Source organism: Tursiops truncatus, chromosome 7, assembly GCF_011762595.2.
Source record: "Tursiops truncatus isolate mTurTru1 chromosome 7, mTurTru1.mat.Y, whole genome shotgun sequence".
Lineage (NCBI taxonomy): Eukaryota > Metazoa > Chordata > Mammalia > Artiodactyla > Delphinidae > Tursiops > Tursiops truncatus.
Genome location: NC_047040.1, coordinates 70202222 through 70228546, shown reverse-complemented (window position 1 = coordinate 70228546; position 26325 = coordinate 70202222). Strand labels below are relative to the sequence as shown.

General features: G+C 36.2%; 1 protein-coding gene across 20 annotated transcripts in view; it reads left to right on the top strand.

Moving 5' to 3' along the window:
- The window catches only part of TANK (TRAF family member associated NFKB activator), an 87788-nt gene that overhangs the window by 45538 nt on the left and 15925 nt on the right, over positions 1 to 26325 (top strand). For 9 of the 20 annotated variants that reach the window (XR_002173852.3, XM_073807647.1, XM_033860096.2 and 6 more), the window contains 2 exons: positions 9420 to 9531; positions 10648 to 10766. Coding sequence is in view for 19 of the 20 variants with exons in the window: in XM_073807647.1 (XP_073663748.1) it covers positions 9420 to 9531; positions 10648 to 10766 (231 nt within the window). In the remaining variant the exon portion in view is untranslated. Of the gene's footprint in view, positions 1 to 4781; positions 4900 to 6203; positions 6309 to 9419; positions 9532 to 10647; positions 10767 to 26325 lie in introns of all 20 variants that reach the window. The other 11 variants (XM_073807653.1, XM_073807649.1, XM_073807650.1 and 8 more) reach the window with 7 other exon arrangements.

Genomic DNA, 26325 nt, shown 5'->3' with positions numbered 1-26325 from the left:
CGCAGGCTCAGCGGCCATGGCTCACGGGCCCAGCCGCTCCGCGGCATGTGGGATCCTCCCGGACCGGGGCACGAACCCGCGTCCCCCGCATCGGCAGGCGGACCCTCAACCACTGCGCCACCAGGGAAGCCCTAGACTCATATATCTTATTGTCACTTGGAAGGCACATTAAACTGAATGTCAGACCTGAACTTATATATCCACTATTTTTTTCCCACCTATACCATATTAATAGAGTAATGAGTTTTATAAGGTACCGTGTGGAATAATACTGCCTTTTATTTATCCTAAGTTACCTCAGTTAAATTTCAAAGGATGATCCTTCATACGGCTACTAATATCCTACTATTGATCGTCAAGTATATTTACTTTCCCTGGCCCCTAAGAGGTGTTCTTCTCTATACCAAATTTTCCATTGTTACATCTAGGCACTCCTACCACCATGACATTAAATTGTTTGTCTTAGAACCTCTAGTCTGTAAGAAAACATGACTATTTTTAGCTCTTCCTTACAGTTTAGCCTTTATTCTAGACCATATTAAAATGGCAGGTAATCCCAGAAAATACTGAACCAATTTTATCCTTTTCCCTCCTTCAATCCTTAAATTCATATTACTTCAGAAAGCAGAAAGGAGAATTAACTTTTTATGAATGAGTATATTTTACAAGAGTCACATACTTTATATGTAAATACTCCCAGCCCTACAAAGTTGGCATTGTTAGCCCCGTTTTCAAATGAAGAAACTGACACTCTCAGAAATAAGTTAATTTTTTAACATAAGTGGCAGAATCTATACTGAAACAGTTTATCTGACTCAAAAGTCCATATTCATTATACTAACCTAGTTAAATCACAGCCCATTCCAGGTTTTCAAACCGTTTTCTTCCCATTGCTATAAATAACCAAATATAATCTTCCCTATCCTTGGATAAATCCTTACTTCGTGATTTATACATCTCTTACTAAGAGAGCCTAGAGTATAAAGTTTGCCATTCATATTTCTTTTATTCATCCTACAAATAATTTATGATGTTCCAGGAACATAATAAATGCTAGGGATTCAAAGATACATAAAACATAAAATGTACCTTTTAAAGGATTCACAGTCTAATATGGCTTATTCTGTTTCTTGCTTTGTATAAGCACTTAGGTATACCCAGACTAAAAGGTCTTCTGACTGTTGCAAAGTAGAGGAATATTTTAATCACGGTAGCCCCTGACATAAACAACTTTTAATGTGCTTGAAGGATAAGAGAAGAGATTATTATATAGGGCAGTGATAGAGTTGGCTTGGCCTCTGAATTTTGTGCAGATAGAATAAGCTATTGTTACAAAGAGATCAGGAAATACCATGCTTAAATAAGGTAGAAGTTTATTTCTCTCCCATGTAACAGTCCAGAAGTGAGTAGCCAGGGCTAGTTAGGCAGCTCATTCACCCCTAAATTACAGTTTCCCTCTCTGGAGTCACAGTGGCTGCTCTACTTGTTATCATTTCCCTGCCAGCAAGAAGAGAGAGAAGTGGGGAAGAGCAAACAACTTCCTTTTAATGATGTAGTCCAGAATTCGGACAGGTCACTTCTGTTCATACCCCGTTAGCCAGAACTTAGTTACATGGTCACACCTCGTAGTGGGGAAGGCCAGTAAATATATTCTCTAGCTGGATGATCATGTGCCCACTTAAAGGTCTATATTACTGGGCTTCCCTGGTGGCACAGTGGTTGAGAGTCCGCCTGCCGATGCAGGGGACACAGGTTCGTGCCCCAGTCCGGGAAGATCCCACATACCGCAGAGCGGCTGGGCCCATGAGCCATGGCTGCTGAGCCTGTGCGTCTGTAGCCTGTGTTCTGCAATGGGAGAAGCCACACAAAAAAAGTGTATATTACTAAAAGAAAGAATGAGAATGCGTATGTGGTAATAATTAGCAGTCTTTGCCATATCTTGTGACTGACTAGTTAAGTTGCCTAGGGAGTTTCAAATATCACAAGATTCCACAGTGTGGAATTAAATATTAAAACAGTTTTATTATACCAAGTTGCTTATCACTCATTTCTGCCACTGTCCTGTGGGAGAAACCAAATATATTTTTAAAAGACGTAAGTACCCTCTATTGTTTCTTTGACCAAGAGAAGAATCTTAATAAAGTAATAAAAACATCTGAAAATTTAAAAACTGATTGCCAATTTGAAAGTCAGATTACCATATTCATAAATGATTAAGTTACAGAAAACTTCCTGCGTTTGATCTGCTTGTCCCCAGAGCCTTTGTATTATGTAATCAGAAAATATCTTCTTGTTGAGAAAAGAAGTATTTGTCTCTTCTTGCCCAGTTCTTGATTAAAAGAGAAATATCTACAATAACTTGTATACAAAGGATGAAATTTTCTTAATTCTAAAATAGTTCAGATGCTGTGCTATAAACTGCTTTTTCTTTGTACTGATAAGTAAGTTGAAGGATATAAAATATTTCAAATCATCCTGTGTGCTAAGCAAAGAGCCTTATTGACTAACCAGTGGGTATAAGGTGAAAACCTCAAATAAGACTAAATTTATGCTGTCTTTTTATCATAAATTACAGTTCTAAATGTTTTTCTGACAATAAATGTAAAGCCATAAGGATTATGCTGTCAGATTGCTTTATTCTAGAGCTAGTCTTGACCCATGTGAAATGTAAACTCTCAAGGCTTATGTTACCCATAAAAGCTTGTAAAACATGTTTTAAAGGAATGCATAAAGGCGTAACATGCCTTTATTTTATGTACTACTTTATTTTAAAATGCCTTTACTTTCACTTAAGATGTGAATGGCCTCATTATTGTTTACTACTCTTCCTTTTTACCTTTCTTTGCTCCTCAAAACATTTATCTTGGTGTAAAGTGTCGGTAGGAATAAAGTAGTTCACTCTTTTTTTTTTTTCTACTGAAGCTACTGGTATTAGAATAAAGGTGCTTCTGGCTCTTTCTGATCGAAGCCTTATTTCTTCTATTGTACATTGTGAGTACTTTGCCATAAACTTGTTTTCCACCTATTAGAATTTAAAATGTTTGTATCCTTTGTTCCAGGCCTTAATTTTCAGAAATATGTCTTGTTAAAACTTTTAGGCAGGTATGCTAGGATATATATTTAAGAAGATTCATTAATAATTAGGAATATTTAAATTATGATACCCATTCAAAGATTATTTTGAGCACCTACTCAATGTATTGTATCAGGAACTGCTCTAAGTTACTGGGTCTACAATGAGCAGCAGAAATGCTCCCTGCTTCATGAAATGGTGGCACAGACTAGTTAAGCAGAGACTAGTCAAACAATCCTGTGAATGTAAAGTTTCAAACTCTGATAAGTATTAGGAAGAAAAGTAAACTGCTTTTAAAATGTCTGTTAGGGATTTGACCTAATTTAGAGAAGACAATTTTTATGAAGTGATTGTGGAAGGACAAGGTTGGGGGGCTTTCCAGGTACAAGCCCCATTGGCCTAAAGAACTGAAAGTATAAGGGAAATAATGCAATGAGAAGAGTCAAGGGCAAGACTTTGTAGAGTTTTAGAGGCCATATTGAAGATTTTTGGGTTTTTATTCTATAATCAGTAGGGAGCCATTTAAGGTTTTTCGGGGGGAGGGGTGGGAGGAGGAAAGAGTGGGTCTTATGATTAGATTTACATTTTGCAAAGAACACTATGGCTACAGTGTAGAGAGTGGATTGGCTGATAGATTTAAGAAGAGCAGTTAGGCTGTTGCAGTAGTTCATTAATGTTGGATGCTTGAACTGTTATGTCTACATTGGAAATGAACAAGTGGATAGATTTGAGAGTATTTAAGATTAAAATTGACACTTGGTGGTGGATTGGCAATAGAACGAGGAAAGGTCAAGGATGGTTGTAGCTTTCTGGATAAATAGCGGTGCCATGTATTGAGAGAAGGAATGCTAGAAAAGGACCGATTTGGTGGGGTTGCGGGGGGTTTGAGGGGTTTGTTAGTTGGAGGGAGGAGATCATCGGATTTGAGTAAGTAAAATTTGAAATGCTTTTTCAGGAGCACTTGACCACATAGATATAGAGTTCAAAGGAGGGTTCTGCTAGAAGGAGAATTTGAAAGTCTGGGAAATAACCAACCACTGGGAATGAGATTGCCCGAAGGGAGAATATATAGCAAAAAGAGGACCTTGGTAGAGCTAGATAGACTCACATGAGTCTAGCCATGGTGCTTATTTAGGGTCTTGGGCATTGTGGTCAGGCAAACCTGTATTCAAATCCCAGCTCTACTACCTACTGAGAAACCTTGAGCAGGTTATTTTGTAACTCTTTGTGCCTCAGTTTTCTCATCTATAACATGTGGGAAATAATCTCAGAAGGTTAGTTTAAGGATTAAGTGAGATAGAGAAAATAAAGCTCTCTAATTTCTGGAGCATAGTAGTCAGTGAAATGATCATATGATGATGATGTGTTGATGAAAAATTTGGTTGCAAAACAGTTCACATTTTTAAAAAAAGATACATACACATGTACACGGAAGTTTTGAAAGGGCAAATGCCCAAGTGTCAGTAGTAATTACCTCTGAGGAGGAAAGGAGAGCAAAGTAAAGGAAGAGACTGTCACTTTTACTTTGTATGTATCTGGGGTTTTGTTATGGTGGTAATGGTGGACATTTTGTTGTTTTTTGCATTGTTTTCAACAAACGTGCTACTTTTGTAGTTTTTAACGACAATTTTGTTTCTTAATCATTTCTGAGCCTATTTTGTCTCTTTGTAAACTTTGAACAACCAGAGTTTGTTTTTTTGCTTGACAGAATGTTTTTGATTCAATGGAGATACCACACTGATTTCTTGAAGAGAAGCTTCTGAGTCCTAGATTACAGTGAACTAGAAGGACTGAGAAACTGGCTTAGAGCATGGGGTGGTTGTGTGGTAAGTCTGGTGACAAATTGCCTATGTACGGTGATAATCAGAGCTTTAGTTAATGGACATATGCACTACATGCTATAGTAATAGATATTATGTGGAAACGTTGTTCATTATTACAGGAAAGTAACTAATGTTTGCAAAGAGCTTATTATGTACCATAATAAGCAATCTCCTTCAATCCTGTAAGTAAATATTATTTTCATTTCAAAGTGAAAGAAACCAAGGCTCAAAGAAGCTGAATAAATTAATCAGGACCAAAATGCAATATTGTAAAATAAAAATAGTTTACCATTTGGCATGCAGAGAAATTGGTGACAGCACTGTCACTTAATAGTAGATAATCAGATTGATAATCTGATCTGTCAAATTGCAGATCTCCCAGGTGAGTCTTGGTATCAGGAAGGTGGGAGAGGGCAGGGTTTATAACTTCTTAGTTATAGGAGAATATAGCAGAGAATGGTTTAGCAATGAGCCGTGTAAACCATATCTCCGAGTTTTTAATCCTATACCGTCTCTTTTTTTTGTAACCTAAAATTGAAGTTGGTTTTTAGTTTACCAAAGTTTCAAGATAAGACAATTAGTTTGTGTCTGAAGTGTTATGTATTGGAATAATTAATATTTAATTATCTTCCTTCATGAACTGTGGAGCTCCCTATTGAGAGCTTTTGTGGTAGCCAAGCAAATCCTTCAATAAAGCTTTTGTCCTCTTTGTTAATCTTGGAACAGTTTGAAAGGTTTTTAAACCAAGGCTTTTTCTTTTAATCCATTCAATATTTACTAAAATTTTTATTCTTTCTATACTTAGAGGAAAAGAATGGTATGTCTCAGAATATTGGGATTAGTTCTTGAGGATGAGAAGAGATAATGTTTGACCTATTTAGAGAATTATGGATGACTTAAGGACACTTGAACTTTTTTTCCCATTTAGGAAATACGTGCTTTGGAAACTATGAAAAATGAGAATTTTCAGTATCAGCAGTAGGAAAAAATTCAATTTATAGAACTCTATATTAATATTTATGAAACCCATGAAAACTTGAGCAGCTGTATGTCCAAAATTATAGAGAATATGCTGCCTTAGTTTTGAAGATGGATTGAAATTTTGCCTGGATAAAGGGACATTTCTTAAGATAAGCTTTTTGCTTTATTTATGATAGTCGAGAGTATGTATGGACAACCATTTTTAGTAAATTCAAGATGTGTACTGTATTTAATCACCATTGTTTTAAGTTTTGCTTTTGAACACTGAGAAAGAATACAAAGTACATTCTGGCACCAAGTACCTAAGTACCTGTTTACCTCTTTAGATGCTGATAGACCACTTGTTTTGCTAGTCTTTGGAACTGGAAGGAGTGTCAAATACACAGAAGCCAGAGTCATCTCGGCCAGATGGTGTTTGATACAGATGGATGGTTAGTTGTCATGCAGATCTCCTAGTTGGTAACTTGTTGCTGCCATCTGACTCAAAGAATCATTCACACACACTGGCTGTCAAAAGCATCTTCTCTTCTGTCTGTTTTAGCTGTCATGTCTGTGCTCTGTACAGAAGTGTTGACAAGACATTGCTGTTGTACGTTTTCAATGTGGTTGTTAGTGATTTTTCTGTTTTGTTGGGTCTTTGGTAGTGCTGGAATGTACTTGCTTTTTAATTGTACTGTTTTTTTAAAAAAAATACTGTGACAGTGCAACAATTATCTGACCTTTTAAAAAGACTTTTCAGATAGTAAGTTTGTTAACATCTGTTCAGTGAACAAAAGCATTTACTAAAAAGAAAAAAAAACCAAACTTCTTGTTCCTGTTAGTTTCCAAACATAGCAAGTAAACTGAATTCTGCTGGTTATTTCCCAGTTTGATCCAGTATCCTCTTCTGGACTTCCCCTCTCATAGCCTTGTGGTCAGAAGCTTTATACTATTTTCTAAATATGTATTTTCTCTTCTCAAATTAGTACATTTTTTTCTGATAGTATAAGCTTCCCTTTTTTTCCAGAAAAAGAAAATCTTCAGACATGGCCTATTTTTTTTGCATCCATCTTCTGAAACTTAATTTCCTTTTGTCTTATTTACCTACTGACCTACTGTCTCTATTTTTCCTATTTTCCTTATAGAAATGTAAGCAAAACCTTATCTCCATTCCTTCAGGTTACTTCTGAAGGCATATCTTATTTCTCTTATATTTCCTTATAAAACTTAGTTTATTTATTCGACTAATATTTATTGAGCATCTCAGTGTGTGCTAGGTACTCTGCTGTACTCTGGAGATGGGGTACTCAGGAGAAAATAGTCTCTGCCCTTGAGGAGGTCATAGTCTAAAGGGAAATCATACATATAAACATTTAGGCTAGACTACTGTAATTGATATAATGTAAGTATGTGGAAAGAACAGTAAAAGAACATGGGTCATTGCTGTTCTATTTCCCCTGCTATACTTCCAGAGCATTGGTTTTTAAATTATTACAGAATTTGCTTAAGTTTATAAAGTACTTTGTTAAGTTGTTTAAGAAATAGTTCGAAACTTCAACTTGAAATTATTGTTGATCTATAGATTTTTTTTCCAGCTAATGAAAACATTTTCAGCATTATTCATTTATTGTAATATGTTATATGCAGATGTGCTAAAGTATATTTTTAAGCCAGAAACTAGAAGATGAAAATTACCTGGCAGAGGCTTTCTGAGTTGGTTCCAAAAGAAAATACAAGTCATTTGTTTTTTCATTAAGGTTGGGGGAAAATATATAGTACATGGAGAATGGACTGAGGCTTGAATAACTTATACATTTATTCTGGGCCCGTCTCTAACTTACTAAGTTTTTTGTACTGGTTACTTAATGCTGGATAGTAGAATATATATAGCTCTCAAAGAATAGTGAAAGAATGGGTAATTTTTCGTTGATATTTATGAAAAGCTTTGAGTTCTTTAGAGAAAGTTCTAAATACACAGAAGTAGGTAGTACAGACTGTAATATCAGCGTGTTTGCTGATTCCTCAGCCCTGGTGGCTCTGTGTAGCCAGGTAAATTTAAAGTATTACAGAATTTGCGTTAGAGTTTTAAACCCTTCTTACAGTCAACCTACCCACTCTTCCTAGGGGCTTGGATGTAAGTTTATGTAGGAATAAGAAGTCTTATTTGGGGAAGCCTGGCCCTCGACTGGAATTTGGTATCCAAGGTTCTGTTCTCAGACTCCTAGTCATAGGACATATGGTTCAGACAGATTCAAAAGACTCATTCTTTTATTCATTATAATAAAATTTACTTGGATTTTCTTTTAATTGGATTCTTTATTTCTTTTATTTTATTTTTTCAATAAGCATGTACTGAATTCCTCCTATGTGTAAGTTACTTTGCAGAGTTCTATGGGAGTATCAAGTTATATGATACCACCCTCAGGCAACATGCAAAGACAACACACCAGTTGGGTTATTTACCAGCTTTGTCAGTTACTCATGTGTGAAGTGTAATACTTATAAAATTTCACCTTTTATTTGGGAAAATGTGGTATTTTGCTTTCATTTCTTAAGCTAATTTACTTTGGGAATCTAGGAACAGCTGTGTATATAAAGAACTTTAGGTTTATAGATCTCTGAAAATAATAGAGCTTCATTAATTTTGAACTTTGATTAAGTATCAATTCAAAATAGTATATTTAGTATCTATTGAAGGACAGTCCAAGATTATTAGAACCCCATTTCATATTTCAAGGAATTTACAATTTAGTCATTTATATGTTCTTCTAGTGATAGAAATTGTTAAAGAATTCTCTATTATTCTTTGGTCATATATTTTTCAGACTTCGTGTTAATTTGATAATTGTAATGGAACGTTTTCAAATTTCGGGTTTGCAACATTTGTATTCTCTAATGCAAACTCCTGTTCTTCTTTCATTGCTTAATTCTCACAGCCACTGCAATGAAATAGTAAGGTGAATGGATTAAAAATATAAGGGAAATTGTGGTATTTAAGATATCCACTAGAGATTAACCATGTGTTCTCTTGACTTCTTAAAACTTAATCTTAGAAGTTTCTGATCAATATATTTTATAATTTGTACATGTCCCTTTGATTTTCATAGTGTTTTAGCTATAGCTACTTCCTTTGTGTTTTTGTACTCTAAAAGTAAATTCAAAAGTGTGTTTATTTAAAAGACATGAAATCTTCACTTTTTAAAGTTAGTGGGTATTTTTATAGAATAACTTTAATATCCATTTTGTCATTCATGCTTTTTTTGTTATTATTAAGGATTAAATTCTAAATTATAATTTTTATCCAAGAAACTATACGTTGAACTCCTAACTGAAATTTCTTTAAGAAGATTTTTAAAATTTTACAGTGTTTAAAGCATTTTAAATCACTTATGTGTAATGATTATAAATGCATTATTGGATCCTATTTTTAGCTCATAAATAAATGCTCCAGTACCTGGGAAATGGCAATATGGGTAACTCATATCTATATGTAATTATTAAGGGGCAGTAAATGTATGTACATGTCTGTCAGTAAATATCAGGCTAACTGGTTTTTATGTCAGCAGACTGAGAACTATGAGCAGAGAATACGTGAGCAACAGGAACAGCTGTCACTTCAACAAACTATTATTGACAAGCTAAAATCACAGTTACTTCTTGTGAATTCCAGTCGAGGTATGTTCATGTTAAATTTTTATTTATTTCTTAAACCTCTGGGAGAAAAGAAAGATGGAAGTTAAGTTTTTCTATTTTATTTCTCCATTGTTTTACAGTAGTTCTGATATTTTAATAACTGTGGTACAGTTACATTTATTTAAGAAATGAACAGTTGCAGGAAATGGGAAAATGGACATTCACATATATTATCTGGTGGAACTCTTAAGTTGATAAAACTTCCTAGAAGACAATTTGTCAATAAATAGCGAAAGCTTTTAAAATGTCTGTGCCTTTTAAACCAAAAATTCAAGTCCTAAGAATATATCATAAGAAGATATTTCTTTAAGTACTCAAGGTATATATATGCAAGGATGCTCATCACAGTATAATTTCTAATAATGGAAAACTAGAAATAAATGTTCAACAGTTAAATTACAGTCATTTGTGTAGTGAACAGCTATGTAGCCAAGAAAAGTGATAATAGGTGTTCAGTTACAAACATGAGACATATTCATGACATATGGCAAACTGAGCAAAGCAAGATAAAAAATAAATGTAATTTTATCTATGCAAAAAAAAAAGATTCTTTTGTGAATTTATATGTATTGGAAAAGAAAAATTCTGATAAAATATAAACCAAAATGTTAATAGGAATAATTCACAGATAATAAAAACTGTGGGTAGCTTTTATTTTTTTTATTCTTTTCAGCATGTCTGCATTTTCTCATTTTTTAATAATAAGCATAGAGTATTATGCAAATAATTATCATAAACAAGAAATGCATACCTGAAAATATGACTTAAATAAAAGTTTAATTACATTGCTGATGATAAGATACAAAGAACATACTTCTAGTTTTCTAAATTCTACATATTTTATATACTACTGATATTGGAAGAGTAGGGGTTTTGTGCGTTTAGTGGGAATGAAAGTAAAAAAATATGAATCAAATATGCCAAAATCTAAATGGGCAAATTGTCAAAGTAGCTATTATCTAAAGAATTTTTTAAATTCATAGTTTAAAATCTCTACTCTTTAAAATTAGGGATTTGGGTTTGTATTCTTTTTACTCTTCCAGGTGGTACCAAAAACAAGGATTTCCCACTTATGTCTACGAGGTTTTTGTCTTACAGATAACAGTTATGGCTGTGTTCCCCTGCTTGAAGACAGTGAAGCAAGGAGGAATAATTTCACTCTGGATCAGCCACATGATAACGTAAAATCACGAATACCAAAAGAAAAAGAATCAAAGGTAGACTGCGCTGCCAGTTTATTCCCTAAAGGAAACAAATGAGAAATCGGGCTTCTTGAATTATTTAGTCAGTATTCTGTCACATTTGGGATGGGCAGGAACGGTGGAGAATCATTCAGCTCTCTTCACCCCCACTCCAATTTCCGTTTATCTAAAACTGCTAGTAAACACAAGAAACTGTGCCACTGGAACATGTTCAGGTTTATTTTGCAAAAGACAAAATTCAGAAACAGTGATTCTGAGTTTTAGAATACAATTTTGTGATAGTGCCTGTTATAGTACATTTTAAAATCATTGAACTACTATAAAATGCTGACATAGATTTAGTGCTTAAGTAAATAATATTTGCAGACCATTTTCCTGTTTCAGAGACTTCTAAATGTCATGATTTATCATCAATTTTTAGTCAAAATTCTTATATTTATTCCAATTATAACATTTCTCTGAAAATAATAAAATATCTGCAGTTCAAGTACATAGAAAGTATTTTTGAAAGTAGCAGTCTTGATTAGAACAAAGGGGATAATGTGAAAGGCTCTAAGATATATTAATAATTTAGTTTATTTTGAATTTGGATAATTTGTCATTATGAAAGTTTTAGAGTTTGTCAATTAGTGTTCAAAGAGAACCTTCAAACAGATTTCTTTTTTAAATTATGTTTGTTTTAATTTTGTAAGATGTCTTTATGTCTCAAATATATATATATCTGAACAGCTGGGCTGAAATTAAGTGTAAGTAACAGAAATGATGTCAAAGGTAGCTTATTTCCAAAAAATTAATAATGTTGCATCAATTATAACCTTATTTGTTGACAGACCACAAGAGGGAAAAATATAAAGCTCCAAGTAGGAAATAAATCTAAATTCAGTGAGTTCTCTTAATTATCTTTACTAACAGGGGAAAGATTTATTTGACAGCTACGTATTTAACTCTTTGAATAGCTCATCAACTCAATCTTTTTGTATTATAATAAAAATTAGCAGTTTTATATTTCAGTTTTCTAATCTTCCTTTATGTATCTAGAGCCAAAGTGCTAATGAGCACTAAACATATAAAGGATTAAAGGGAAGAAATATATTCTAAAAGAATGGATAAATTGGATTTATTGAGTATTTAAGAGCTGGCTATATATGCGTTACAAAAATTAGTCCTAATTTAGAAAAATACTGGCCAATTGAAATTAAAATCTTTTCCATTGGCATATGTGTTGATCTGAGCTAATTAAGTTATAATTAAATACACTTTTAGGTAATACAATTGAAATCCTTTCCTGAAGGAGTTTGATTGGCATGGATATCATTAAGGTTTTTCCAAAATCGAAAAAATTCCATATTGGTTGCTTGCAATTTTGTCAAAGTATGCATGTATACACAAGACAAAACCTAGAAGGTAGTATGCAGAAATGGCTAAGATAATGGCACAATTTTCTGTTTTCAATATGCTTTTATTAGCCTTCTCAAAAACGAATTGATTTTATTTTTTTTACTGAAGTATAGTTAATTTACAACATTATGTTAATTTCTGCTGTACAGCAAAGTGACTCAGTTATACATATATATATATTCTTTTCCATTATGGTTTATCATACTGAATATAGTTCTCTGTGTCATGAAAAACTTAACTGATTTTAGAAATTACATTCCCAATCAGTTGGCCTAGCCTCTGTAATGAATTAGTGAGTTAATAGAAACGTTTTGAACCAACAACAGAAGGAGGCTACTGCTAACCACTCACAGTCCTTTCCTCCTCCTATTTGGTGGGTAGTTTGAGGACTGTTTACCTTGTTTGGGACTTGGATAGGTTATTTGAAAAGGGAAAGACCCCCAGACATTATGGCAAATGGCAACTATGGCTGCCTTGGAAAATGAGACACATAGAGTGGAGGAGAAAGGAATATGTTGAGGGAAAAGAGGACCTTTTAGAAAATTGTATTTGAGAAACATGAAACGTATAGTTTAGTCTGTTCATAGAAATCCTACACAAAGAGCATGCAAGAGTCCTTTGATTTCTAAAAGGACATAAAAAAGTCAAGGTCGCAGAACCTGTGTCATTGGATGACCCTTAGTATTCTGCTTGTAGTTTAGTGACATTAGAGGAGAAGTACTCAGTTTAATGGAAAACTTGAGTTTCACCTCTTGTACACCACTGTAGTTTGTACAGTATTTCTTGTTGAGATAGGATTCATTGTATTATCTATCATATAACAAAGTACCGGGCTTCCCTGGTGGTGCAGTAGCTGAGAGTCCGCCTGCCGATGCAGGGGAAACGGGTTCGTGCCCCGGTCCGGGAAGATCCCACATGCCGCAGAGCGGCTAGGCCCGTGAGCCATGGCTGCTGAGCCTGCGCGTCCGGAGCCTGTGCTCCGCAACGGGAGAGGCCACAACAGTGAGAGGCCCGCATACCGCAAAAACAAAAAAACAAAACAAAGTACCCCAAATTTACCCCAATATATAGCAACAACTATTTATTAATCACTTTTTGTGGGTCAGAAATTCAGAAGTGACTTAGCTGGGTAGTTCTGATTCAGGATCTTATGTGATTGAAGTCAGAATGTGGCCAAGGGCTTCCAGTCACCTGAAAGCTTAACGGTGGTTGGAGGATCCACTTCCAAGATGGCTTACTCCAAGATGGCTGTTGGCAAGATACCTCACCACATGGGCCTCTCATCACAGTGTGCCAGCTATCTTCCTCAGAGTAACAAAGAAAGAGATCCAAGAGAGCAAGGAGGAAGCCACAGTGCTTTCTACAAGCTAGTCTCTAAAATCACACCTTTGCTTCCACTTTATTCTGTTCATTAGAAACAAGTCACTAAGTGCTCCAGAGATAAAATAAGTTCTTCTTTAAAAAAAAAAAAAGATTATCAAAGATTTTGTAGACCTACTGTATTTAAAAGCATCACAGGGGGACTTCCCTGGTGGTCCAGTGGTTAAGACTCCGTGCTCCCAATGCAGGGGGCCCAGGTTTGATTCCTGATCAGGGAACTAGATCGCACATGCCACAACTAAAAGAGCCCGCATGCCACAACTAAGACCCAGCACAGCCTAAATAAATAAATATTTTTAAAAATAAAAATAAAAGCATCACAGGGATTGTTGATTGTGGTATACAGAAGAGGGTACCAAAAGATCAAGGGTGTGCGTGGGGGCAGCATAGTACATCATTTACCATATGATAAATATTGATGAGAGTTAAAGGAACCTGGCAGAATTTAATAATGAATTTGACTCACCTGAATCCTATTGTTATTCATCTCAGAGGAAAGAAATAATCATAGCTTATTATCTTGAGAATAATTTCAAAAATTCTAATATGAATATAGACTTTCCAGAGGAGATTAGCTGAGCAGTGCTTTAGAGCACCAAGAAACTGTCGCATGTTATTACTTTAAAAGTTAAAAATTGTAAGAAATCAAATAACACAAAAATGCATACACTTATTCTTGGCAAAGACTACTATCTTGTTTGCAGGACACCATTGTCAGACATAGTAACATATGTCATGATAGCAGTTATTATTTAGCAAATTTTATATTTTAATATAAATACAAATTCTGAGAAGGGATCGAACCCAGGCCCCCCTGCAGTGGAAGCGCAGACTCCTAACCACTGGAACGCCAGGGAGTTCCCCTGGATCATTTTTATGATCTTGGAAATGAGATTTTTTTATAATACGGCTCTGGGAACCACTTCAGTTGCAAACTAAATGCTACCCTAGGTGTGTAGGGTGTGACAAAAGATTTTGTCATCTTTCTATCCCTTTTTTTGTGTGGAAGTTATACAAAAGTCCTAGAGTGTTTTGACACAAGAAAATATAGAGAGCAAAAATGTAGAATACATAAAAGAATTTAGTGATGTTGGTAAATTTTCTTCACTCATTCATTCAATAACTCTAAACTGCCCTCTGATTTAATAACCAATATAGACGTTATTGAATGTTATAAAGTTTTTTCAGATTCTAGGATCCGAGATACAAAGTATATATTATATGAGTTTATTTGAACTTTTAATTATTTAGAGACCATGTGTTCATGTGTATAGAGATGTTTTTATGCTTTATTTCTGATTTTCTATATATAATTTATTCTTTATACATCTTTTTTCATCTGAGTTATACGCTTTAAACAAAAGTTTAAAAGTGCAAAGAATGGGGCTTCCCTGGTGGCACAGTGGTTGAGAGTCCGCCTGCCGATGCAGGGGACACAGGTTCGTGCCCTGGTCCGGGAAGATCCCACATGCCGCGGAGCGGCTGAGCCCGTTAGCCATGGTTGCTGAGCCTGCGCATCCGGAGCCTGTGCTCCGCAATGGGAGAGGCCACAACAGTGAGAGGCCCGCGTACCGCAAAAAAAAAAAAAAAAAAATACAAAGAATGCAGTTGTTACTGAAAGATGCCAGTTAGACAGTTGGCAAATTTCTAATGTAGCTATCATTGTGATTAGATCAGCAGATACATGGTAGCTTTGAGGAGCAGGAAAGATTTTATAGGTTTAGAATAGTAAAACAGTAATAGAGCTATGGAGCTGCCATCAGTGCTAAATAACATTAAGGAAGTAGGATGTGCTGTACCTGTCAATTGCAAGTAAACATAGAAGCTCTGATACGTTTGAAGAAAGCTGATGTCTAAAAATTCGCTTGTCAATCAGTTAGACAAGAAGTTTTTGGGGTTTTTTTTAACATCTTTATTGGAGTATAACTGCTTTACAATGGTGTGTTAGTTTCTGCTTTATAACAAAGTGAATCAGCTGTGCATATACATATATCCCCATATCCCCTCCCTCTTGCACCTCCCTCCCACCCTCCCTGTCCCACCCCTCTAGGTGGTCACAAAACACAGAACTGATCTCCCTGTGCTATGCGGCTGCTTCCCACTAGCTATCTATTTTACATTTGGTAGTATATATAAGTCCATGCCACTCTCTCACTTCGTCCCAGCTTACCTTTCCCGCGCCCCGTGTCCTCAAGTCCATTCTCTACATCTGCGTCTTTATTCCTGTCCTGCCCCTAGGTTCTTCAGAACCATTTTTTGTTTGTTTGTTTTTTTAGATTCCATATATATGTGTTAGCATGTGGTATTTGTTTTTCTTTTTCTGGCTTCACTCTGTATGACAGACTCTAGGTCCATCCACCTCATTACAAATTACTCAGTTTCATTTCTTTTTATGGCTGAGTGGACAAGAAGTATTTATTGAACTCCTTCTATTTTCCCAGTCTTGCTAGTCCTTGATAGGAATACCAAAAAAAAAAAGAGTAAGATCTTTCCCCTTTAAGGAGCTACAGTCTGGTTGGGGAGACAAAATTTGGAGACCCAAAGCAATTAGCAAGCAAATTAAAAGACAATGTGAAGTCCTAATTACATGACAAAATGAAATCCTAATTATCATTTTATGGTACAGATAAAACATATAGGACCTTAATTTAAAAATAAAAATTCCCAGTGAGCTGAAGGTAGGCTTGATCAGGCACTCAACATTTAGTTTAAGTAGGGGAAAGAAAACAAATTCTTAACTTGCTTATGTGGTAGTATGTGCATAGATATGTAAACTTAAATTTTGTGCAGCATTTTAATAGAAAAAGAATAATCTCTAGGCAAGAACCCATATTATTCCAGGCTACTTTGGAGAACATTAAATAAACTGAAAGCTACAACTGAGGGTTTTGGGGGCTTCCCTGGTGGCACAGTGGTTGAGAGTCCGCCTGCCGATGCAGGGGACACGGGTTCGTGCCCTGGTCCGGGAAGATCCCACATGCCACGGGGCAGCTGGGCCCGTGAGCCATGGCCGCTGAGCCTGCGCGTCCGGAGCCTGTGCTCCGCAACGGGAGAGGCCACAACAGTGAGAGGCCCGTGTACGGCAAAAAAATAAGAAGAAAACTGAGGGTTTTGAAAGAGCAATTTCATTTACTATAACTTTTAAAAATTACATAATCATGACTTCAGAGGAGAGAGTGCTTCTTTTTGTTTCCTTATTCTTTATTTTTGTTTCTTTATTCTGTAGACGGTTCTTCAGTGAAAGGCATTTGCCCATGGTGTATTCCTCCAGTTATTATATATGACAGTTTTGGCAGACACTGTATGAACTTTAAGTTGTTCTGCTGTCTGGCCTTCTGTAGCTTATAAAATCCTAGCCTCACAAATCTAGGTCTTGGATGACATCTCCATCCATGAACTGTTCATCTCTCATATACTCTGGACTTCAGGAGCAGCACCCACTTAGGTGGGGATCGCCATCTGAGTTTCAGGCCCCCATAGCTTCTTTCAACATCTAGATACTTTCTCTATTGCAAGTCTCTTAAACTATATTTATTTATAGGTTAGGTTTATTGTCAGGTACCTGGTTTTATATACATTGTAAATGCTTTAAAATAGAGTATCGTATACAGGTATATGATAAAAACACCTGTTTTTAAATATGTTTTTATTATTTGAACAGAAGTTAGAAATTATATTATTAGTCAAGGTATGTAACTATCAAGTGATTTCCTTGGCAAGGTAAAATATGGTTTACATTACCAAAACACATAGTACCTTTCCTGAGAGAGGAACTTTAAAAAAAATATGACTGCTTATGTTCTCACCTTTGTATTACTCACCTTTGTAAAAAACAACAAAAAAAATTTATCCTTATATTCCTTTAAGGCTCGATTCTTTCTTTTCATCATCTCTTATTAGATAGAAATGCCCATTATACAATGACACATGACAGCCTAGCCTGGGGATTACAGAGGATTGGAGAAAACGTGTGTATGTAGCAACTTACCTTCTTGGTCAGAGCAAATGTCCCATTCCCCCTGGTTTTGTTTTTAGAGATTGGATCAAATATACCTTCTTTTTATATGTAACACTTCTATATTACTTTTCTCTAGAGATTAGTCTTTGTTTATAGACTCTCTGGTAGAATAATAATTAGAAGGAAAAAAGTTATTCAACAAGTTTATTCATTAAAATTCATAGTTTTCCCCAAGGTGTCATAATAAATATATCACAAACTCTAAGAAAATTGATATCCAAATCATTTTAATGTTTACATTGAAGCTTCTGTTGTAGAAATTGTTTCCAAATCTGAATTATTAATTCATCCTAACTCTTTCCTGTTTTGAGTCTCTGGTTTTGTTTTTGTTTTTTTTATTGAAGTATTGTTGATTTACAATGTTGTGTTAGTTTCTGGTGCATAGCAAAGTGATTCAGGTATATATACATATTCTTTTTCATGTTCTTTTCCATTATGGTTTATTACAGGATTTTGAATATAGTTCCCTGTCCTATACAGTAGAACTTTGTTATTTATCTATTTTTTATATAGTAATTTGTATCTGTTATTCCCAAATACCTAATTTATCCCTCCCCCACCCCCTCTCCCCTTTGGTAACCATAAGTTTGTTTTCTATGTCTGTGAGTCTGTTTCATAAATAAGTTCATTTGTGTCATATTTTAGATTCCACATATAAATGTTATATGGTATTTGTCTTTCTCTTTCAGACTTACTTCACTTAGTATGATAATCTCTAGGTCCATCCATGTTGGTGCAAATGACATTACTTCATTCGTTTTTATGGCTGAGTAATATTCCATTATGTATATATACCACATTTTCTTTATCCATTCATCTGTTGATGGACATTTAGGTTGCTTCCATGTCTTGGCTATTGTAAATAGTGCCACAGTGAACTTTGGGGTGCATGTATCTTTTTGAATTATGGTTCTCTCTGGATATATGCCCAGGAGTGGGATTGCTGGATCATATGGCATCTCTCTCTCTTTTAGCTTTTTAAGTAACCTCCATACTGTTTTCCGTAGTGGCTGCAGCAATTTACATTCCCACCAACAGTGTAAAAGGGTTCCCTTTTCTCCACACCCTCTCCAGCATTTGTTACTTGTAGACTTTTTAATGATGGCCATTCTTATCAGTTTGAGGTGGTACCTCACTGTAGTTTTGAATTGCATTTCTCTAATAATTAGCAATGTTGAGCATCTTTTCATGTGCCTGGTGGCCATCTTACCTCTTCTTTGGTTAAATGTCTATTTAGGTCTTCTGCCCATATTTTGATTGGGTTTTTTTTTTTTTTTTTTCTGTTACTGAGTTGTATGAGCTATTCGTATATTTTGGAAATTAAGCCCTTGTTGGTCGCATCATTTGCAAAGATTTTCTCCCAGTCTGTAGGTTGTCTTTTCATTTTTTTTATGCTTTCCTTTGCTTTGCAAAAGCTTATAAGTTTGATTAGGCCCCATTTGTTTATTTTTGCTCTTATTTCTATTTCCTTGGGAGACTGACCTAAGAAAACATTGGTATGATTTATGTTGGAGAATGTTTTACCTATGTTCTCTTCTAGGAGTTTTATGGTGTCATGTCTTATATTTAAGTCTTTAAGCCATTTTGAGTTTATTTTTGTGTATGGTGTGAGGGTGTGCTCTAACTTCATTGATTTCTATCTAGCTTTCCCAGAACCACTTGCTGAAGAAACTGTCTCTTCTCCATTGTATATTCTTGCCTCCTTTGTCAAAGATAAATTGACCGTAGTGTGTGGGTTTATTTATGGGCTCTCTATTCTGTTCCATATGTCTGTTTTTGTGCCAATACCATGCTGTTTTAATTACTGTAGCTTTGTAGTATTGTCTGAAGTCTGGGAGGGTTATACCTCCAGGTTTGGTCTTTTTCCTCAGGATAGTGTTGGCAATTTTGGGTCTTTTATGTTTCCATATGAATTTTAGGATTGTTTGTTCTAGTTCTGTGAAAAATATCGGGGGTAATTTGATAGGGATCACATTAAATCTGTAGATTGCTTTGAGTAGTATGGCCACTTTAACAATATTAATTTTTCTAATCCAAGAGCATGGAATATCCTTCCGTTTCCTTGAATCATCTACAGTGTCCTTTATCAGTGTTTTGTAGTTCTCAGCTATAAGTCTTTTCACCTCCTTGCTCAGATTTATTTCTAAGTATTTTATTTATTTTTGGATGCAATTTTTTTTTTAATAAATTTATTTATTTATTGGCTGTGTTGGGTCTTCGTTGCTGTGCGCGGGCTTTCTCTAGTTGCGGCGAGCAGGGGCTACTCTTTGTTGCGGTGTGTGGGCTTCTTATTTCAGTGGCTTCTCTTTGCTGCAGAGCACAGTCTCTAGGCACACGGGCTGCAGTAGTTGTGACACGCGGGCTCAGTAGTTGTGGCTCGTGGGCTCTAGAGCGCAGGCTCAGTAATTGTGGCACACGGGCTTAGTTGCTCCATGGCATGTGGGATCTTCCTGGACCAGGGCTTGAACCCGTGTCCCCTGCATTGGCAGGCAGATTCTTAACCACTGCGCCACCAGGCAAGTCCCCTTGATGGGATTTTAAAAGGGATTGTTCTTTTACTTTCCATTTCTGATACTTCATTGTTAGTGTAAAGAAATGCAACAGATTTCTGTATGTTAATCTTGGTGAGTCTCTGTTTTTTAATTTAATACATAATTTTAGTTTTTGCTTTGTTATTACACTAGAAATAATTTTTGAGGGGAGAAGAAAACGAGAAGTGGCATATCACTTTTTAAATCCTCTTCCCTGGCTTCTAAGAAGATTTAAATAGCTCTAATATGGTATTTCTCCCCTTATTTCCCCTTTCTGTACCCTTTCTCACATTTCCCATTTTTCTTTTTTCTACTCTTCTCCAGAGCCCACTAAACAGAGTTACTGTATTCTGTTCTTCCGTGATTTATCTTGACCAAGGCCTGAAAGGCTGTTTTTTCAACCTCAGTAGGTTGGGGCTAGCCCTCCAAATCAATCTAGTTTCTCTTATTAATATATTATAATCTGTCATCCTAAAAGTTCTCAAAATCTGTTTTAAAGATATTTGTTTCTTCATACTTCCCTGGCGGTCCAGTGGTTAAGACTCTGCGCTTCCAATGCAGGGGGTGAAGTTTTGATCCCTGGTCAGGAAACTAAGATCCCACATGCCGCATGGCGTGGCCAAAAAAAAAAAAGATATTTGTTTTTTGGTTAGAACTGCTTTTTGCATTTGATCTGTTGTGATATGTTGTGGTGGGTGGTTTGGAGGGGGGCGGGTTGTGGGGGGTTTTTTTTGTTTGTTTGGTTGGTGGAATTACATGAAGAAAATCCAGCTTCACACAGATACGTAGTTGGGAAAGGGAAGAGTATTTTAATAACCTTTTTAGAAATTGTAGATATTTTCCTTTGATACTATACCAAAACTTGGCAAGTGGTAATTTCTTAATGTTAGCTGCAGTATGAAAGCTGAAACCAGTGAACTCTTCTGGTACATTAAAAGCCATTGGTCTGTCTTGTACTTCGAATGTGTCTTTTACTTATGTATGATTTTGTAGCATCATGAATTGGTCATTTGGAAAATACCAGTTCAGGGAGCTATGCACAACTTCCAAATATTGACTTATTTCATGATATAATATTTTAACTCACATTTAACATCATCACTGATCTCATCAGAAAAGTCTTTATACTGGGCAGCTGTCAAGATTATTATAACAGAAGTTTTCCAAAATTTGCACTTGAAAACTTAAATTTTTTCGTAAACAACAAATCTTTTCAGTTGTTTTCCTTAAAGTGGGAAGCTAGCTTCATTTGCTTTTGAGAAAATGTCTGAATAACCATAGCTTGCATGATAATCATGCTTTCAAGTGAAAATGGCATTCCATTAAAAAAGTGACTAGTTCAACTTGCAGCTCGAACACTTGCACAAGTGTTTTTCCCCCTGTACTTCAGTATGAAATAGAAGTCCTTTGTGTATATTTCACATTTTGTCACACAGAATACTGAAAAATGTTAGCTTGGGATCAAAATTCAATAAAGTTAATAGTTTTTACTATGTCATCATCAAGGATATTCTTAGGTGAAACTGGCTTCCTTTTTGATCGAGTATACGGCATTGAAGAATACAATGAGTACAGTTTGGTAACATGGCCTTGGTCATACCCAGGCACCAGCAGTTTTACTCACCATTGCTTTTGTATCATCAGTATAAATGCCAACACAGTAAAAAAAAAAAAAGGCAAATAATATTTAATACTACTGTGACAGTTGTTGACCCCATGAGTTTCAGGGTCTGGGGTTTGATTTTACCCTACCTACAAGCTAATAAGTTATAACTTCATGGATGGTGGAAGAAGACATGAGGCTTCTGGATCAGAGTAAAAAAGATCTCTGTTATTTATAGAACAGCAAGCAGCTAGAGCATTATATTTGCATTGGTCTCATGGTGGGGGACACAGGGTGGACCCAAATGGATGCCTGTGCATGCAAAGGGTTGCATTATGCTGTTAAAAGCTGGTGTGGTGCCTGATGCATTTCTTGAGCTATTCCACAGAACCCTAGACTTGTGAAATGTTGCATAGTATGTATTCTTCGTGGTAATTTTTAAAGGCACAAGAATGTATTATAGGATCCAAAATCAACAGTAAGAAAACTACTTAGCGGGAATTCCCTGGTGGTCCAGTGGTTAGGACTCCACACTTTCACTGCTGAGGGCCCAGGTTCAATCCTGGTTGGGGAACTAAGATACCGCAAGCTACGTAACGTGGCCAAAAAGAAAAAAAAAAAAAACTACTTAGCTTCATTTTACCATAGAATCTCTAGCTAGCACTTTTCCCAATATTGTATTTTAACAACTCTTATTGAATTTGTAGTCCCCTTTAAGATATTGCTAGAATTTGATGGGGGAGAGATGGGGAGGTCACACCTAATTTATCATTTGCACGTAATATGCTGTGTTCTTTCAGTGTCTTTGTTGCTTGCTTAAGGCACTCTTGCCATGTTATGAAAGCTTTTTTACCTGAAAGATTTTTTTTCTTTGCCAGTTAGACATCTTTCCATACACTTGATACTCGGCTCTAAGATAAATAGATAGATCCTAGAATCCTGATAAAATTATTGTAAGGTAGTTCCCAGGCATTCTGTAAGTCATTAAACTATGATTTTTTTTTTCTTCTCTGGTAAGTTCCTTTTGGAAAACCAAATAATTCCAAGATGGGTATCTTTTATTTTCTCTCTCCTGTTATGCTTATCAATAGTGGTGTGATTTTTGTATTCCTTATTGGATGGGTTTACCCACCGTTATTACGACCTCTAATTGCTCTTAACTATTTAACATTAAGGCAGCATGTTTCCCTCTACATTTCATCCAAATAATGATGTGCAGGAGGTCACTGACTTGTCCAGATTCCCTGAAAGTGTCACCTAGAATGTATTCCTGCTGGATGGCCAGTGGCCACAGTAAATGTTGCTTTCCTTCTTGCTCCTGCTGATTTGAACATTTTCTCTTCCTCCTCTTTCCCCATGCTGCAGCCACAGAATCCCTGTTCTTGTCCCCGGCTCTTGTTTCTCATCTTGTCCTGAGGACAGAGTGAAAACTTTTTAATAAAGCTGAATCTAAAACTCTCCCTTCGGGACTTCCCTGGTGGCGCAGTGGTTGAGAGTCCACCTGCCGATGCAGGGGACACGGGTTCGTGCCCCGGTCAGGGAAGATCCCACATGCCGTGGAGCGGCTGGGCCCGTGAGCCATGGCCGCTGAGCCTGCGCGTCCGGAGCCTGTGCTCCGCAACGGGAGAGGCCACAACAGTGAGAGGCCCGCGTACCGCAAAAAAAAAACAACAAAAACTCTCCCTTCTACTTTTTTGATAAATGTCCATTTCTCTTTTACATGAAGAAGATAATAGATCTTTATAGTTAGTTGTTTTTACTAAGTTTTTTCTTGGCAAAGTAAAAAGTTGGTAGCCCTTTATCAGACCCCTAGTTTTGTTTTGAATTTTGCTATTCTAGGAATGCTTAATCTCAGTTTCTTGAAGGTTTTATCTTTCCCTAAGATTTTTTTATTTTAAGGAGAATGGCCTTGCATTAACAAAGGAAAATGAAGATTAGAAGTGTGAACCAGATTTGAGGAAGAGGTGATTGGGTTTATTTTTAATTTTTTTTAATACTTATTTTTTTTATTTATTTATTTATGGCTGCATCGGGTCTTCATTGTGGCGCGGGCTCTTTGTTGCGGCGCGTGGGCTTCTGTCTAGTTGTGGCGCGCAGGTTCCAGGGTGCGTGGGCCCTGTAGTTGTGGCACGCAGGCTCCAGGGCGCATGGGCTCCATAGTTTTCGTCACGCAGGCTCTCTAGTTGAGGCGCATGAGCTCAGTAGTTGTGGTACGTGGGATAGTTGCCCCGCGGCATGTGGGATCTTAGTTCCCCGACCAGGGATCAAACCCATGTCCCCTGCATTGTAAGGCGGATTCTTTACCACTGGACCACCCGGGAAGCCCCTGATTATGTTATATTTTAAAATGTGGTGCTCTACTATAGACAGCAGAACAAGTGAAAATATATTGGATTGAAAGAGAATTGAGAGTGGCTATCAAGAGAGAGGGTGGGCCTGAAGATACAGACTTTAGGAAATGAATACTCAATAGACTTAACACGAGAATGAACAATAAGAGAAAGGTGTATAATGAGGGAAGAACAGTGTACCCATGTGTGAACCTTAGAGAATGCCTACATTTTTAGTCTAAGAAGAACAGGGACCAATGAAAACACCAAAACTCAAAAAGAAAACCTAAATATTATACTGGTAGCCAAAAAGGTATCAAGAAGGAGGAGCTGCTCACTACTGTGAAGTACTGTCACTAATGGGAGATTCCGAGTTTTCTGTGGTTTTGTCCTGAGGGTGGCCACAATTCCAGTGGCTAAAATTCCAATTGAAAGCCCACCACCATTCTGGCTGGAAGAAGCAGAAAGGAAAATGGTCCCAGAATAACCACAGTCACCAGAGAAGGAAGGAGCCCCATAAAGGAGAGAGCCAGAGAAAGTAAACCTGAAGTTCTGTGTTTAAACTCAGCCCGTCTCTGGCTCTCCCTAAAACCAAGGATGTGTGGGCAAACTGAAAGCAGTTTGCAGCTGAAGCATAAAGGAATGAACTGAGATCTGAGCTGCTGCTCTTCAGAGGAGTGACAGTTTGGAGTCTGAGTCTAACCAACTTAATTTCCTGCAAAAACAAAAACATCAACACTCTTTGGCACCATATAACCGAATATCTCCCCAACATAATATTCACAATGTTCTGGGTACAGTCCAAAATTATTCAACATATGGCGAGTCAAGAAAATATGACCCAGTTTCAAGGGAACAGATACCAACCCTGAGATGATGCAGATATTGAGATTATCAGACAAAGATTTTAAGTCAGCTACTATAACTATGCCCAGTCATCTATTAGGAGGTAGTTAGGAAGGCAGGAAGAGAATTAAGGTTTCGAGAGGATAGCATTAACAGTAAGGTACTCCACTGTCATGCTTTGTCAAATGGTTAACTTTTAATGACAAGTCTGAGAAATACTTAAACTGTGAAATTCTGGTTAAGAAGCTATTGCCAAATTGCCTCTGTTAACACGTAAACTGGTTTGGCAGAACTTGAGTAAGTCTATCTAGGGTGATTTTGGGGTGTAAATTTCCTCTTGGACATTCTTGAGCACAAAAAGGGCCATACCAAAGGCCATTCCCCAGGCAGTATTTAAACATCAAAACTTGGCTTATAACTATGCCTCACTGAGAAATATATTTGTTGTATTACAGACAGGTTTTAGAGTCTTAAAAGTAGTTTGCATTGGTGCAATGTGTAAATGTTACCCTTCTGTATCTTCCTCACCATGCTAGGTAACCCTACTACTTCACTTCTCTAGCAGTCGGGACCTGTAAACTGAGAGGTTAAGAGCCTGAGGCAGTAAGGCTTGGGTTCCAGTGGCAGCTACTCCACCTACTAGACTGTAGACAAATATTTGATCTCTCCAGACCCTTAGTAACTATAGTGAACTTTAAAATCAAATTAAAGTACTTAATTCACAAGATTATGTGGATTTAGTTAAATAATTAATATGTGCAAATTGCTTAAATAACAACTATTTTCATGAAGATATTTTCTGTTCACCATGGTAGTGTTATGACAAAAAAGTAGTAGTTAATGAAAAGGATTTTCCCAAATCATTTCATTTTAAAGTAGTGTTCAGAGAAGGGGTGAAGGAAGTATGGGAAACCTTACTTTTTAAAATTAGTCACTTACGTTATTTCTCTATTTTGCATGAAAAGGCATTCCCACAATTAGATACTTCTTCCTATTAAGAAAATTAATCAGAAAGATAACTTTTTTTTTAATGTTTTATTGTAACATTGAATTGATAGAAGTTTTGGGGGATTTACGTTAAACCAAAACCTTGTAAAGAACTTGGAAGTAATTGGGATATTTAATTTTATTTTTATATTGTTTATTTTCTTGCCTCTTCCTTCAGAACTCTGGGATGGATCCCATTTTGCCCTGGAATTGTTCCCGCACTGGCAGTGGATTTGCCTAGCACACTGTGTCATGCGGAACAGACAAGGCTCCTAGGATTTGTGTTCCTCTTGCTTTTCTAGATTTTCAGTAATATTATTGAGGGTGACAGAACCACAGATTTCACATGGCCATAAGTTCGTATAAATACAATTTCTGTGTATTTTTTTAAATTACCTTTTGTCCTCAAACTTCTTTTTTAATATGCTTTTATATTCTTACCAAATCTCTTGTAACTTTTTTCTGTTCCTATTTTCTACCT